Here is a 13,485-nt window from a genome sequence, read left to right on the forward strand (position 1 = left end):
TGGTGCTTTCTTTCATTGTGGGATTAAGTAGCTGCTGGAACTAGCTCTGTTTATTTCAACCTCTGCTCTTCATCAAGATGGCGAGGAGTCCGGGGAGCCAACAGGCTAGATACTTTTATTTTATAGTTTCATTGAAAAGCGGTGATTACAGAAAATATAATTTTGAACCAACAAAATTTAACACACATACATGGTCTCGTTATCTTACTCAGCGATGCAGTGTTTCTACCAGGACTATAATTGTAATATTTTCTGTTGTTTCACGTACTTTCTTTTCTATTACAACATGATGTAGTACGAATTGAATTCTGCTGTGAAGGATGAAAATAGTTAAAGAATGCGAGTTCTTAGAATGAAAGTAATTTGAACTACACTTTACTTAAACATGGGAAGAAATGTTCTGTGTACAATAATTGTAGATCTGGATAGAAATCAGCCTGGTTATCAAAAGGTGACGGTCAACAAATTTCCCAAAGACATTGAGAAAACAAATCCTGGGTGGCGAGTTTGCTTAATAAATTGAAGGTAGAGGATGTCACTGATTTTATAGCTGTACCTTGCATTGGCCTGAATATGTACGAAATAGAACATACAACCCAGAAGAGGCCCTCGTCTAGCAGTACCTCCAACACTTTTCCAAATGCCGAAATTGTATGTCACGTGTGTATCTCAAAGTAAGCCCAGACCAACTAAAAATTTAATTCTATGGACATTGATGAAATGCCTTTAACGTAATATAAAGCCGATGCATTTGACGATCAGTTCACATCGATACTCCGGAAACATGGAATAGTTGCATCTGATGAGGAACTGTCACAGTATCATTTTCTTCGAAGAAAGAGATGGTGCTATTCTAAAAGTTCAGTCTATTTCCAAGTTATTAGTTCCTCTACTGGTGTTTTCATCTCTTTTGAATCATACAGACCACTCCAAAGAGTCTACCACCCTTTCCTGAAATCAATAAGTCGAGAGAGTACCCTCACAGAATTGCTTCATTTTGTTAGGTCCAAAGAAAAAAAATGACAAAAACTTAATTTTCATAAGGGAGCCTTATGTCAGTCATGGCATTTGTGGGCTCCCTTATGAAAATAAAGTTTTGCCACACAATACGCTTCAAGAAAATATGTTTTTTGTCTCTCCTGTAAAATTTGAAAAACATGACTTACCATTTTTTATTGGCGGCCCTCAATATGACTCAAGGAATGAACTTACTTGGCGTGTATAGGATATATGACGGTTTGTCAAAAAGGTCTAACTGCTTTAATCGCGTTGTTTTCTAAGAAAATTGTAACTTTCGTTTGTGGTTAAAAGAGGAAAAACCTCACTAGATTTTGTGAAAAGAAAAGTTGTCTCTCGAATGTGTGCCTCACCTTTCTAGATATGAGGATTAGTCTCGGCCAAACTTCGAAAATGGCATTTGTCATGCTTTGTGTCAAAACTGTTCATTCATTTATACAGTTGAGTCCGTCTAAAGTGAACACGCTTTATTTGAAGAATCGGTAAGAGTGAACGATATTCTGTGGCTGTGGTCTCGATTGAAACACTATTTGTTTTTAGTAAAAAAAGTAGTGGATAAAATTAACCGATGTCATGGGGAAATCAGATAAAGTGAACGCCCAAAATGAGTGAAAGCGAAGAACGGACCGGCCGGGTCACTGTCGCCATGCTGTGAAAATAAAATTCTTTGCCTCGGGCATCGGCAGACAAAATCCCAGCTCGGCGTTGGTGACGGCTATCAGAAAGAAAGAGCTTAAATAGTCTAGGCTCGCCAGCTGTGTTGTTCCCCCACCCCACCTCCACCATAGACCCATCACTGTGCGTAGCTACTGTTTCTAGGCCTCCACCCTCCCAAAATGGTTAAACTGAACCTTGGATAAAGTGAACACCTTCATCTTGTCCCAAAGAGTTCACTTTAAGCGGGCTCCACTGTATATCACGCCAAATTTAGTTCATTTATGAGGTTGTTTTTTTTTTTTGTAAAGTGTCTTTCGATTTTAGACCACTTAGCGTGCGCAACTTGCTCACGGGTCCTCCGAGATTTTTCGCCCTTGTCCGAGAAGGTTAGGTGTAGATCTTTCCTACCAGAAGATCAGGGGTGTGGCTGAAAGACAGCAGTAAGGAGAAGCGAAGGAGTAGCAGTACAAAGGCTGCAGACATAATCAGGAGCCCAGAGGAAGGGGCAAAGGAGGTGAGGGGGTGGGGGCAGAAAGAGGAGACGAAAGCAGACGACAGAACATTGCTAGAGAGCAGGAAATGAGGTGAAAGGAGACAAATTTAGAGAAGAAAATTTTTCGGTCGGCGGCTACCCGGATTCGAACCCGGGTACTTTTGAATGAGAGGCCAACACCTTAACCTCTAGGCCTCGAGAGCCCCCCATTTATGAGTTTATTAGTGGGAGACATGTGATTTTTTAATGTAACTATTTTTACAATGGGCCCAATTGCAAGTGATATTTCATATTATGATCTTACAACCTGGGGGGGGGGGGGGGGGGGGGGGTGTCATGCCCTCCTGACTTTAAAAAAATTTATGGGGGGTCTCAGGGGCATCATAGCCCCCTGTATTTCACCATAGTTTTACGTTTTGCAATTTGAATTAGGTTTGATACTTTTTTGACAACAATGGATTTGTGAGGATAAGTGACCATGTGTTCTTTCAGCCAAAAATATGGTAGTTTAGCCCCCCAGAAGCAGTGCCTCTGCATGAGGGTGAGCGAAAGTAAAATTTTACCTTTTTTAGATTTTGGCTTTGTTATTGTTGTTGCTTGCTTCATTACTTTAATATAAAATTCTACTCCTTTAGCTTTTTTTCCTTTTGAGTTTGAGTGCCAGTGGCCGCAACAGCCTTCCGGTGAATGAGGTTGGACTGGAAGCAAGAAAATTCTAGAACAAGAATGTCACAAGAAGGGCTGTTGGGAAGACTTATAATGTGCAAGATCTGAAACAGACTTTGGCAATCATGGTTTTTCGTCCCTTTTCCCTGTTTGGATGCTCTAAATAACTATCTGTTCAGATTTTCTAAATTAAGTTTCTCTGGGTCTGACCCTGCCTTGTTTGCCTTCTCTATCTTCCTACTTTCCACTGAAAGCAATATGTTCAAAGCCCTTAAAATGTCGTGTCAAGTGTCATAGAATTCTGCATTTGTCGCTTTCTATAATTGTTATTAGTGACCTGGGTTTCTTTCATATAATAGGCAAGGCAGACACTGTGGACTGTGGTGCAAGATCAAAACCAACAAAATAAGAAGTGTATAGAGAAGGATACTGTAAAAAAATATATTCTTTTGTGACATATTTGTCAAATGAATAGACATTGGGGGGTGCATACTTGTGAATGAGATTTGTCAATTGGTATTTATTTTTGCAGATCAGCACTGTCTAAACATGGAGGTGAATATGAGCATCACAGAGGCCAGATCGGGTCAGAATCAGAGTCTCCACGCTGTTAATCCTTGGGAGCATGACAACTGGCTCATGACAGCACTTAGAAACAGCCTGATTGTAGCAGAGCAAATGGGCTTTGAGACTTTGGTTAGTATTGTTCTGTAGATTGTATTCTTTATTAACCCTTTCTCTGCCTCTCCTGAGACTGTCTTGGGCTCTTCGGTAGAATTAAAAAGCTGGCAATGGAATAAAAGTGCATTTTTACGTTTCATGAATACACATTTTACCATAGCATATGCATAAAGTTACGTTATCAGACCAGCCACTCGTCCCAGTTTAGTCGGGATATCCCAATTTTTTTGCCCCAAACCTCAAGCATCCTGATTTCTATCGCGTGTATCCCGATTTTTTTCGTTCAGTCTGTTGCGCCCGATTTTTCTAAAAACTTACTCTGCCCTCCTCTACTCTATCGCGGGAAGCACATGTTAAACTTTTTGTTGGTAGGAACCCGAGCACTATTTTTCGAAATATCGATGCTGGATTTAGTAGTTGACTCGCCCACAGTTGTGTTTGATCTTTGCTCGCACATATTTTCAACTATAACGGAAGCTGTATCAATTTGACATTCCAACCTAGGACATTCTCAAGATCTACTTTCGCTTTTGTTTCCACTCAGAATTTTCCGATGATGGCCAGATAGCTGTTTCAATTGCGACATACAAATGATCAATGTTATACGTGGTTTTGCTGTTACTTTCAAAACAAGCTTTGTCCGAGTTTTGGTTGGTCGGGCCCGTCATCAAGACCCGTCAGTAAAACTGTTTTAATCACGCGTTCTCATCACGTGACATGAATTCAGCTTGGGGTACGAGTTTCGCGCTAGCCGGGGATGGTCCATTGACGGGGTCAACTTAAGTTCATGCACACTGGTGGAAGCGTCCATCAGGACTTATCGGGGGGGGGCACTTGGAATAGGAAAGGAGTGCTTGACGTGATACTTCAAGATTTTAAAAAATAATGTTTAAAACACACACACACACAAACACACACACTTACGCGCACAAACACACACACACGCACACACACAAAGGGCATACAAGTTTACACGTACATTTATATAATATATCATTTATGGAAACCCCTGGAAAATTTTTTAGTCAGCTTGGTAGTCACCCTGGACTAGGGCTGGGTCACGAGCGCGAGAACGGAACTGAATCGTCACTCTTTCCTGCGGAACGCGATTCACGATTCACTTCAGCGGAACAGTATCGCCAAACGATTCCCGATTCACTCCCCTGTCGCTGTCACCACCTTGTGGCTTGTTTAACCTACTGCTGAGTCGAGTCACGAGCGCAAGAACGGAACGGAACACTTGGTATGGCTCCCCTTATTTTACAAAAGATGGTATAGTCCAACCCCCCTATTAAAACAAAATGAACGGGGTCCAACCAATAGACAGAAGGAATTTTATGGAGCCATTGTTTTAGGGAATGGTGGGGTTGGGGGGGGGGGATTTATGGGGGTCACTAATTGAGGTCAGTTGATAGAGCAGCGCAACAAAGGGTGTGGGGCGGAGAGGATGGCGGAACAGCAAGCTGGGACTCGCGCTCGCCAAGAGGCGTTGATATGACACTGTTCCGTTTCAGTCAGCGTTCCGCCACAGCCCCACGAGCGCTCGCGTACTCGCGATTCATTGAAGCCGACTGAATCGCGAATTGCCACTCTCAAATTTGACGAGCAGGATCCAGCCCTACCCTGGACTCATTTGTCGTTGGTCCCGTTTTTTTTTCCACCGAATTCCGATTTTTTGTCCCCTGAGATCCTTTTTTTTAGATTTCATAGAGTGGCAGGTCTGCATTTTTCTTTTGTCTTGTTTGATTTAAAAAATGATTGTTATTGTTTCTTTTCCATCTCAGAATTGTCTATGGGGCCGAGTTTTTAAAACTCCTTATGATCAGGAAGCAAGGGTTTAACTGCTAGGTTTTGACAAGCATTTTTCTATGGAAGAATTTTGTTTCATAGTATTAATTGTTCTGTTACATCTTCAAAAACACAAAAGAGACCTGCTGTTGACTTGCAGCATTGGATGAGGTAGTATGACTACTGTGAGCCACATTTCAGCTGGCAGTATATTGGTATGATATTTTCTTGGGGGAAACAAAATGATAATTATGATAAAGAGCATTTGTATCACGCATATCCCCTCTTGACAGCAAGCTCTATGCACTTTACTCTATATAGTTAAAGGTAGTGTCAATTGCCACAGAGTGACGCGAGCATCAATTGCCACCGAGTAAATTGGAGCTCTTTTGTGCTTGGTGTTCTGCGTTCGTGAACTTTCGATGCACGCCTCTCTCTTTGCTCCTCTGTGTGTGGGGGCTGGTCTCTCTCTCTCTCTCTCTCTCTCTCTCCCTCACTCTCTCTGTGTGTCTCTCTCTCTCTTTCTCTCTCTCTCTCTCTCTCTCTCTCTCTCTCTCTCTCTCTCTCTCTCTCTCCCTCCCTCCCTCCCTAACCCCTGTCCCCCTGATTTATGTTCCATATAAGAAGCGTATTTCTGCTTGAGTTTGTGTGCGTTTGTTGCCTTCTTCTAGAATCGCCTGTATTGGTTCTACACCGAAGCATAGGCTAGCCTACGGCTCATTCAAAACACGCCAAGTTGAAGTTGGTAGCTCTAGATGTTTGTCCAATGAAATTAGAAAACAAATTGACCCACATAGACGTGAGGAGCTCGAAAGGATAGCCAGGAAACACGGCGTTCATTTTACTGTAAACAAAATCTTTCAAATGAGCTTGAATTTATGCAAAATGATATTCCCTGATAAAAATATGTTTATAGATAGTTTTGAATACCATTGTGCAGGTAAAAAGAAGAATTTGAGTACAAAACATTTGGAAATTGGCCTATACTGTTTTCCTTTCGAACCCCAGAATGTGTGTAACTACTTGTTATATGACTTATCAACTTATGAGAGGGGGTTAGATCCATGTGTTCGTAACACATTATTAATTGAAAGATAAAGATAGAGCGTTGTTTTCAGACTGGACACCGCGTCACTCGGTAGCAATGGACACTACCGCGTTAATAAAGTCAATTGCCACCGCGTCACTCGATGGCAATTGACGCTACCATAGTTAAATAGAAGGGACAGGCTACACAAGATCATCCACCAACCACTAACTTAAAAGAAACCTAATTTAAGTTGTTGTTGAAATAATGTTACTTCAAATGAAAATCAACAGGTGTAGAGTAAAGTAAATCCAGCAAAAAGTAGAGGGAGTTTTGAATAGAGCAATGTTGATAGTAAAACCATACTGTTGCAGAATACTTTGTTTTTTATTCCAAGTCTGAAACACAAGACTTTAAATAAAGATTCTTAATTTATTGTAATTCATGTTTTGTCCTGTCTACTGACTGTTCTCCATCAATTTCTAACTTTTTCTCCAGGGAAATGAGTCACAGTGCGCTAAGGCTCTGGCAGACCTTCCATCTGTTCGATTGATAGGCCAACAAAAAGAAATAACCTCCAAGAAGAAAGCAATTCACAAGGTGAAGCAGTATTTATTGTTGTTTTTTTCTACTTCACTCTGTTCCTTCCCCCCCTCCCCTCCCCAATACACACACACACACACCTCACAACGATGACCACTCAGTGCAGTTTCTTAACTCTTTGACTACCATGAGCCGTTCTATCGGCTCCATAACTTCCTAGTTCGTGGCCAAGAGCTGAATTATCGGCTCGCGCTTTTCTTTCCCTTTCCTTTCCACAATTTGACTCAACCTTTCTGTTTCATGTTTTTAACTGCTCTGCTTACCATACATCAGTCAACCAGTGAAGGAATTTAACGCCTTTTGTGTTTTATTTTGCTGTTTTTGGGGCATTTTTTCATTTTTTTTTTTTACCCGCCCTGTGTTGCTCGAATTAGTTTACACGCATAGCAACGGCAAAATGGCTGATAACCCATCAGGTTCCCCCCCGTCACAACGTTTTTCTGCTTCAAAAGCCCTGGAAAAGTTTGATGGGGAACTGTCAGTACTTTCCGATAGTGATGTAGGAGGTGATGAAGTTAGACCTGAGTCGGACAGCAGCGACAGCAATGAGAATGATGATTCACAAAGAGGGGTGTGTGTGCAGCGTTTTATTCTCTTTTTTTCATTGTTAGTGATTTCACCAAAAGTGCGACAACTTTGTATATACTTGACCATTGTGCATGAAACTTGGCCCAGTTAGAGACAGTTGGATATACTTTAGTATGACCAAGTCATGAAGTGATTGGATTTAGCAGCTATACACTGTGAGAAATGTAAGTTGAAAATATTTTTTTTATTTTTAAATTTTTTTCACCTTGTGTTCACTTACGTCCCGTGTTTGTTTGGATTTATGATTTTTTTCAATTTTTTAATTAGATTAAGAATATTCTACATTCAATTACCTTAATTTTGGTATATAACATGTCTGACTTCCAGATGGAATTATGCCCATCAGACACAAAAGAAGAACAGGGGTACTCTTAGAAATTCTAAGACTAAGAAATGCCTTGGTCACAGCGCAGAAAATGCCTTGGTAGCCAAAGAGTTAAGTCTGCATTGCAACTGATGTTATGCACAAAGCCACATTCCCATTGTAGGTGTAATGCTCATTTTCTTTCTTTTAGCTGTGTATGTTTTCTTTAGTACAGTTAAACCTACTCTAAAGACCACCTGTCCAAGACAGTCTTCTGTATAAACGACCATTCCTCAGTTCCCGTCTTGTTCTTTTCTATAATGACACTGTCCAAGAGGACAACCTGTCTAAGATGACCACTCTTCTCCTCGGCAACAGGTGGTCGCCTGGGGGCAGGTTCGAATGTACCTTTATCTATTTATGCTGGTTACAGTTCCTTTTAATTTATGTTGGGGTTAGATTAAAATGAAAGTTAACTTGTTTGATGCTTCCTCCGCAGATGTTGGCAGTCTGATTTCCCTGACTTTTGTAACATGAAATGAAATAAAAGAATAGCATTAAAACACTGACAGTCACAAAACACATGCATGTAAAGGCTCTCTCATAAACAGTCAAGAGTCTTCTAGTTACGCAGCAAGTAGGCTACAGTTTATTTTGGGGAAAAAAGCTATATTAAAAATCTTTTTGGCTGATTGTATCCTTGTGGTATTAAGAAGAGGAAATGCATTTATCGAAAGCATTTCTTTTTGCACTAGGAGAGAGGCATCAGTCTACACAATTCATTTGCATCTTGAAGAAGACTAGTTTACAGTCTACCATGAATGTAAGGGTTTCCATAAAAGTATGTCATCAGTATCATTCAACAAATACCCCAGTCTTTAAAAAAAAGAACTTTTGAGATAGGCCTAATTTTTGAAAAAGAGAGTGTCTAAAATAGAACGATTATCTGTGCGCTTGTTATTTTTTAGTTAACAAATAGGAAGGAAACAACAAATCAGGAAATCATATTGTAAGAATTCCCTTACTGTCTTTATTCAAATAATGGCATTATCTTGAAACCTCCAGGAAATTTTTTTTTTTTTTTCAATAAAATAATATTCATTTACTTACTTCTTCCAGGCCAAGCACACCATTGCTCAACACACCCTGGAAAAGGAAACAGCCTCATTTACTCACCTGGATGTTATTGGTAAGATATATGGTGATCTGTTTATCATATTGCAGTGTGTTTAAAGTTGAAATTGGAAACATTTTAGAAATTTAAAAAATTATTGGCGATAACAAACATTTTTTTATATGTATCAAATTTTTATATATATGAAAGAGACTCTTTAACTTTTTATTTTATGGAAAGTCAGACACCGGGCAACAGCTTTTCAAGAGAGAGTTGACCATTGCCAAAGATGAGCAGGATACAAGAAGTTGTTTCTTTGTGTTCTCAGTCTGATTTCTGATTTAGAATATATACATCTCCCAGATGAATACAGCCCTACTCTTTTCTATGACTGCCCTGTCTTTGCTGCCAGCTGAATTCTTTTCTGTTTGTTTCTTTTCCTTCAGAAAAGCGAATAAATTTGGTGAAAGAGCTGTGTTCTGATTTTGACTCTGTCATAAAGAATGCCAGTGTCCTGACGCATCGTCTTCAGAAGCCTTTTGTTGGAGATCACATCAAATTCAAAATGGATGCTGCCTATCATAAGTATGCTTAGTGTTTTACTTTGGCTTATGTGAAAAAATGTGTTCATCTTTCAGGTGCTGGTTCTGATTCACTAAATTGAGTAACGCGATGTATTTATGAGGGAACTTGAATATTTTGATTTTACAATACAATTTCAAGATACCTTTTAAGATAGAGATTAGTTTATTGCAAGAGTTGAATGATTTGATTTTCTTTATGACAGGAGTGTCTTTTGTCTTAAGGTAATGGGTACCGTATACATCCATTGGTGTAAAATAGTTGTAATGAGTTCAACTTCACTTTGAATACATTTGTTATTAGCAGAAAGACGAATATCTTAGTCCCATTCCATTTCTGAACGTCTTAAAATATCTTTTTACTAGAGCAGTTCTTGGCTTGTGACTTTAGGTACATTATCTCTGTTCACTGGGTAACATTTATTGGACATTGGGTCAGGAAATAACTTTGTGAAAATCTGATATACTGATGATGTTGGCTTTTCTTTGTGAGTGGTTGAAGGGTGTAGAATTGGTAGATTCAACATCTTTCCAAACCTTTTATCCTTTCTGTCTGTCTGTCTGTCTTAATATATAACTTGTTACCCAAGCTCAAAATGAGCTCTGTATTGTTGATGATGTCATTCTCAAATATATTCTGGCAATATGGGTTTTTCAATCATTGATCAGTTGTGACTTTACATTATTTGAAAATTTTATATTGTTAGCTCTGTTAAAAACTCATAGCCTTCCATTAAATAACAATCTTTATTGTTGGAAATTGATAAATTCACCCTCATGTGAGAGGGATAACTCATGAAATTGAAGATGAATTTCACTTTATTTTCTATTGTCCAAATTTTGTCCATCAAATTAAATTGTTAATTCCTCCCAGCCTGACTCTGCCCAGTGACAGAAATATTCAATGTTTGACCCATGATAAGAGGTATGTGCACAATATGTACTTTTTCATTGTGGAAACTTTTTCTAACAAATGAGTGTTTTATATGACATGATGTGATGTGGGCCAATGGCCTTAAACATTGAATAAACTTACTTACTTCGTTATTATTTTTCTTTCAGATATGCGAAAGAAGTTTTCTCGTTACTTGTGCCAACCCTAAATGATGTGAGCTCTCACTTAGATAACATTACCTGGGCGTCTCACAGTGACTTGTCAGCATCACAACTGGTAAGGCAGGCAAAGTCTGGAGAAAAACTTTCATGTGTGCAGTCTCTTTGAATTATAGTTGTTTTCGCTGTGTGTCATATTTATCAGTGTCTTTGGTGTAGCAGTTAGGCTCTTGGTGGTGGTGATCTGAAGATGCAAGTTCACCTCCTGTTTAGAGATTTTTTTAATAGAGTATTTTAGTCTCTCAACAGGGACAGTTTGCACATCTCAGCTCAGATCAAAGCAGCCCATCTCTTAAATTATCTAAATTACGTCGATGGTGGGGTGAAACATTCACTATGACAGGCTGTGGAAAGAGTCTGAAAAGTAAAGTGAACATTCCGTGGTAACACTCTATTTTTGTGCCTTTTTTGAGACATATGATGTATTCTGGATTTTAAAAATTTGTATCGAGACATGATCTCATACTTCTGTAAACATGAAATTTCAATCCAACTGAAAAAAGAGAAAATGAATGAAATGCAAAGCCATATAAAAACAGAATGCCATTTGTAATTATATGGGAGTAGTCATCAGCTCAAATAATAGAGAAAAAAAATATGGGGGGTTTTATTTTCTTTTGTTTTACCACTATTTTCGGATTAATCATATTTGATTTAAGCGGCCTCCACTGTATTTGTGTCTGTATCGTTGACAGGACTTCCTGCTGGTTGAGATGAAGAGCCTGACAGCCTCGGTGCAGACCTCATTCATCACGCTGTGCCAGATGCGGAGTGGCGTAGAGAGTCTTTGTTCTGGGACTTCGTTGTCATCGCTTGCTGGGGGGGACAATTCTTCTCATCTAGACGGCTCGATGGTGCAGCAGAGACAAGAGAGATGAGAGTCAAGTCTGAGGTCAACTGTCCAGAGCTCACTAAGTTGTAGATGGGTACTTAATTATCAGTGGAGGCAGTTGATGTGTGAAAGTCAACAGTGTTTTACTGTCTGCTGTGCTATTTCCTTGTCTATACAGCCACAAAGTTGTTTGACACCAATTGGGAAAGGATTTATGTTGCCAAACATGAATAGGATGAGACTGCATTTCATCGAATGTGGGTTTTTTTGGGGGTTTTTTAATAGTAGAGGGTTTTACGGCACTCGCAACTACTCTGGCGTGTGTCGGGGTCGGATGGGCCGCCTGCACACGTGTGGCTGTGTGTGTGTGTCGGGGATTGGGGGGGGGGCACTAGTGGTCCAGGCATTGAACGTCGCAGATACAAACACGTCACAGTCTTCTTTTCCCCTCGGCAACTGATCATTATTACACAATGATAAGCTAGTCTTGTCGTAGATATTCGTAATGAATTGTGCGCTTGTCTATGAAATCAAAAGTTGCCCTTATGCTAGGCTCTACACAGCAACACAACTTTGTGGTAAACAATCGAGATGACACAGGAGTGCATTTGAACGAATCAGTCTTTTTTTTCCACACATCTCATAATATGCAGGCATTTCAGGCACTACTTGTGACTTCTCTTTATACATGATTACTTGCTCAGTGCCTGTAATTATCTGCACAAAACCTCATGTTTGCTATAATGAACACTCAGATTCAACGAGATTTTAGGTCAGGCCCGGCAACCTCGTTGAATCCGAGTTCCACTGTAGCATTTTTGTCGGACAGGGTTAGAAAACGCGAAACTGAGAAAAAGGGTTTCAAGTTTACACAATGTTTTTTGACCATTTTGGTGCCCTAGAATTGGCAAAACACAGTACACACATGCACAGCAACCACAACAAAGCATACTTTGGCAATACAACATGGTTTCCTACCTGATAGCTGCGTCTTGCTTGTGTAATACTCCTAGGAACTGTTATTTTTCTGTACCTGATCTGATTTTTAAGGTCTTCAATTTTGCCAAATTTGTGCAAATGGTCCAGCTCCTTTTGAGTTTGACAAAACCCTTTTGCTAAGATAGAGTCAAGAATGTCATTCTTCTGGTGTTTTTCATTTAAATCTTTCTCTTTCCTTTTTCTATCATTTTCTTCAACTTTCCTTTTATGGCTCTCAACTTTTCTTGAGCCTCGGCTTCTTTGTGTTCTTTTCTGAGCAATTTACTGTTTTTCTGTGCAAGATGAAATATTTTTTCCTGTTCTTCCCTACTTTTTGTATTCAGCCAAGCTGTGACATTGTGTTTCCACATACTGATTGTACTCCTGTGGTGTGTTGTGCACCGTCTACGTTTACTCATGTCAAAATCCAAATTTCCAAAAATTTGCTCGCCGGTCAGGTGGGCATTTATTCAGAATTTCAAGAAGTTCTCCATCAATGTCATCTCCAAACATACCACCCTCAAGAAATTCATTCAGTTGTTTCTTCAAAACAACATGAGAATGGGAAACAACACTGACAAATGCTCTTCTTTGTCATTCTTCGACACACATGTCAGAAGAAGTGAATGCATGGAGGTCACAGGCCACATCATGGGTGATAAATTTGAAATCTTCAAACACTGATGGGAGATCATCTGGCCGTACTGAATCAGACTGGTCTTCAATATTGGTAAATGCAATTTCCATCAATTGAACATACTTTGGAAAAGCCCCATACAGTTTTCTGCTGTTCATCATCCAGTACGGTCCAGTGACAATGTGATGGAAGGATACTAATGCTGACACAATTGACAAAACATGTTTGTCCTTAACATCTGCAAGGACAGAAACCAGCTTCTGATTAAAATGAGAACAAAAGTTAGAGACAAAAAGTCCACAATGTGCAAACGATGAAATAACACAGCACAGGCATTCTCAAACAAATTGTTGAAGCGGTTGCTTCTGTAGCTAGTGAAAGTAGATTTTACACCTTTGCTGTCACA

At 39.6% G+C, this 13,485-nt stretch overlaps 1 protein-coding gene across 2 annotated transcripts in view; it reads left to right on the top strand.

The window, feature by feature from the left end:
* Positions 1 to 11,785, top strand: part of LOC101857714 — a 20,379-nt gene extending 8,594 nt beyond the window's left edge. For both annotated transcript variants that reach the window (XM_035969240.1, XM_035969241.1), the window contains exons 2-7: positions 3,366 to 3,529; positions 6,828 to 6,929; positions 8,944 to 9,013; positions 9,385 to 9,523; positions 10,582 to 10,690; positions 11,328 to 11,785. In XM_035969240.1, coding sequence (XP_035825133.1) covers positions 3,383 to 3,529; positions 6,828 to 6,929; positions 8,944 to 9,013; positions 9,385 to 9,523; positions 10,582 to 10,690; positions 11,328 to 11,510 — 750 coding nt within the window. In that variant the 5' untranslated portion in view covers positions 3,366 to 3,382 and the 3' untranslated portion in view covers positions 11,511 to 11,785. The remainder of the gene's footprint in view (positions 1 to 3,365; positions 3,530 to 6,827; positions 6,930 to 8,943; positions 9,014 to 9,384; positions 9,524 to 10,581; positions 10,691 to 11,327) is intronic.
* The last annotated feature ends 1,700 nt before the right edge of the window (positions 11,786 to 13,485 follow it).

This window comes from Aplysia californica, unplaced genomic scaffold (genome assembly GCF_000002075.1).
Source record: "Aplysia californica isolate F4 #8 unplaced genomic scaffold, AplCal3.0 scaffold00129, whole genome shotgun sequence".
In the NCBI taxonomy this organism is placed as follows: Eukaryota; Metazoa; Mollusca; class Gastropoda; order Aplysiida; family Aplysiidae; genus Aplysia; species Aplysia californica.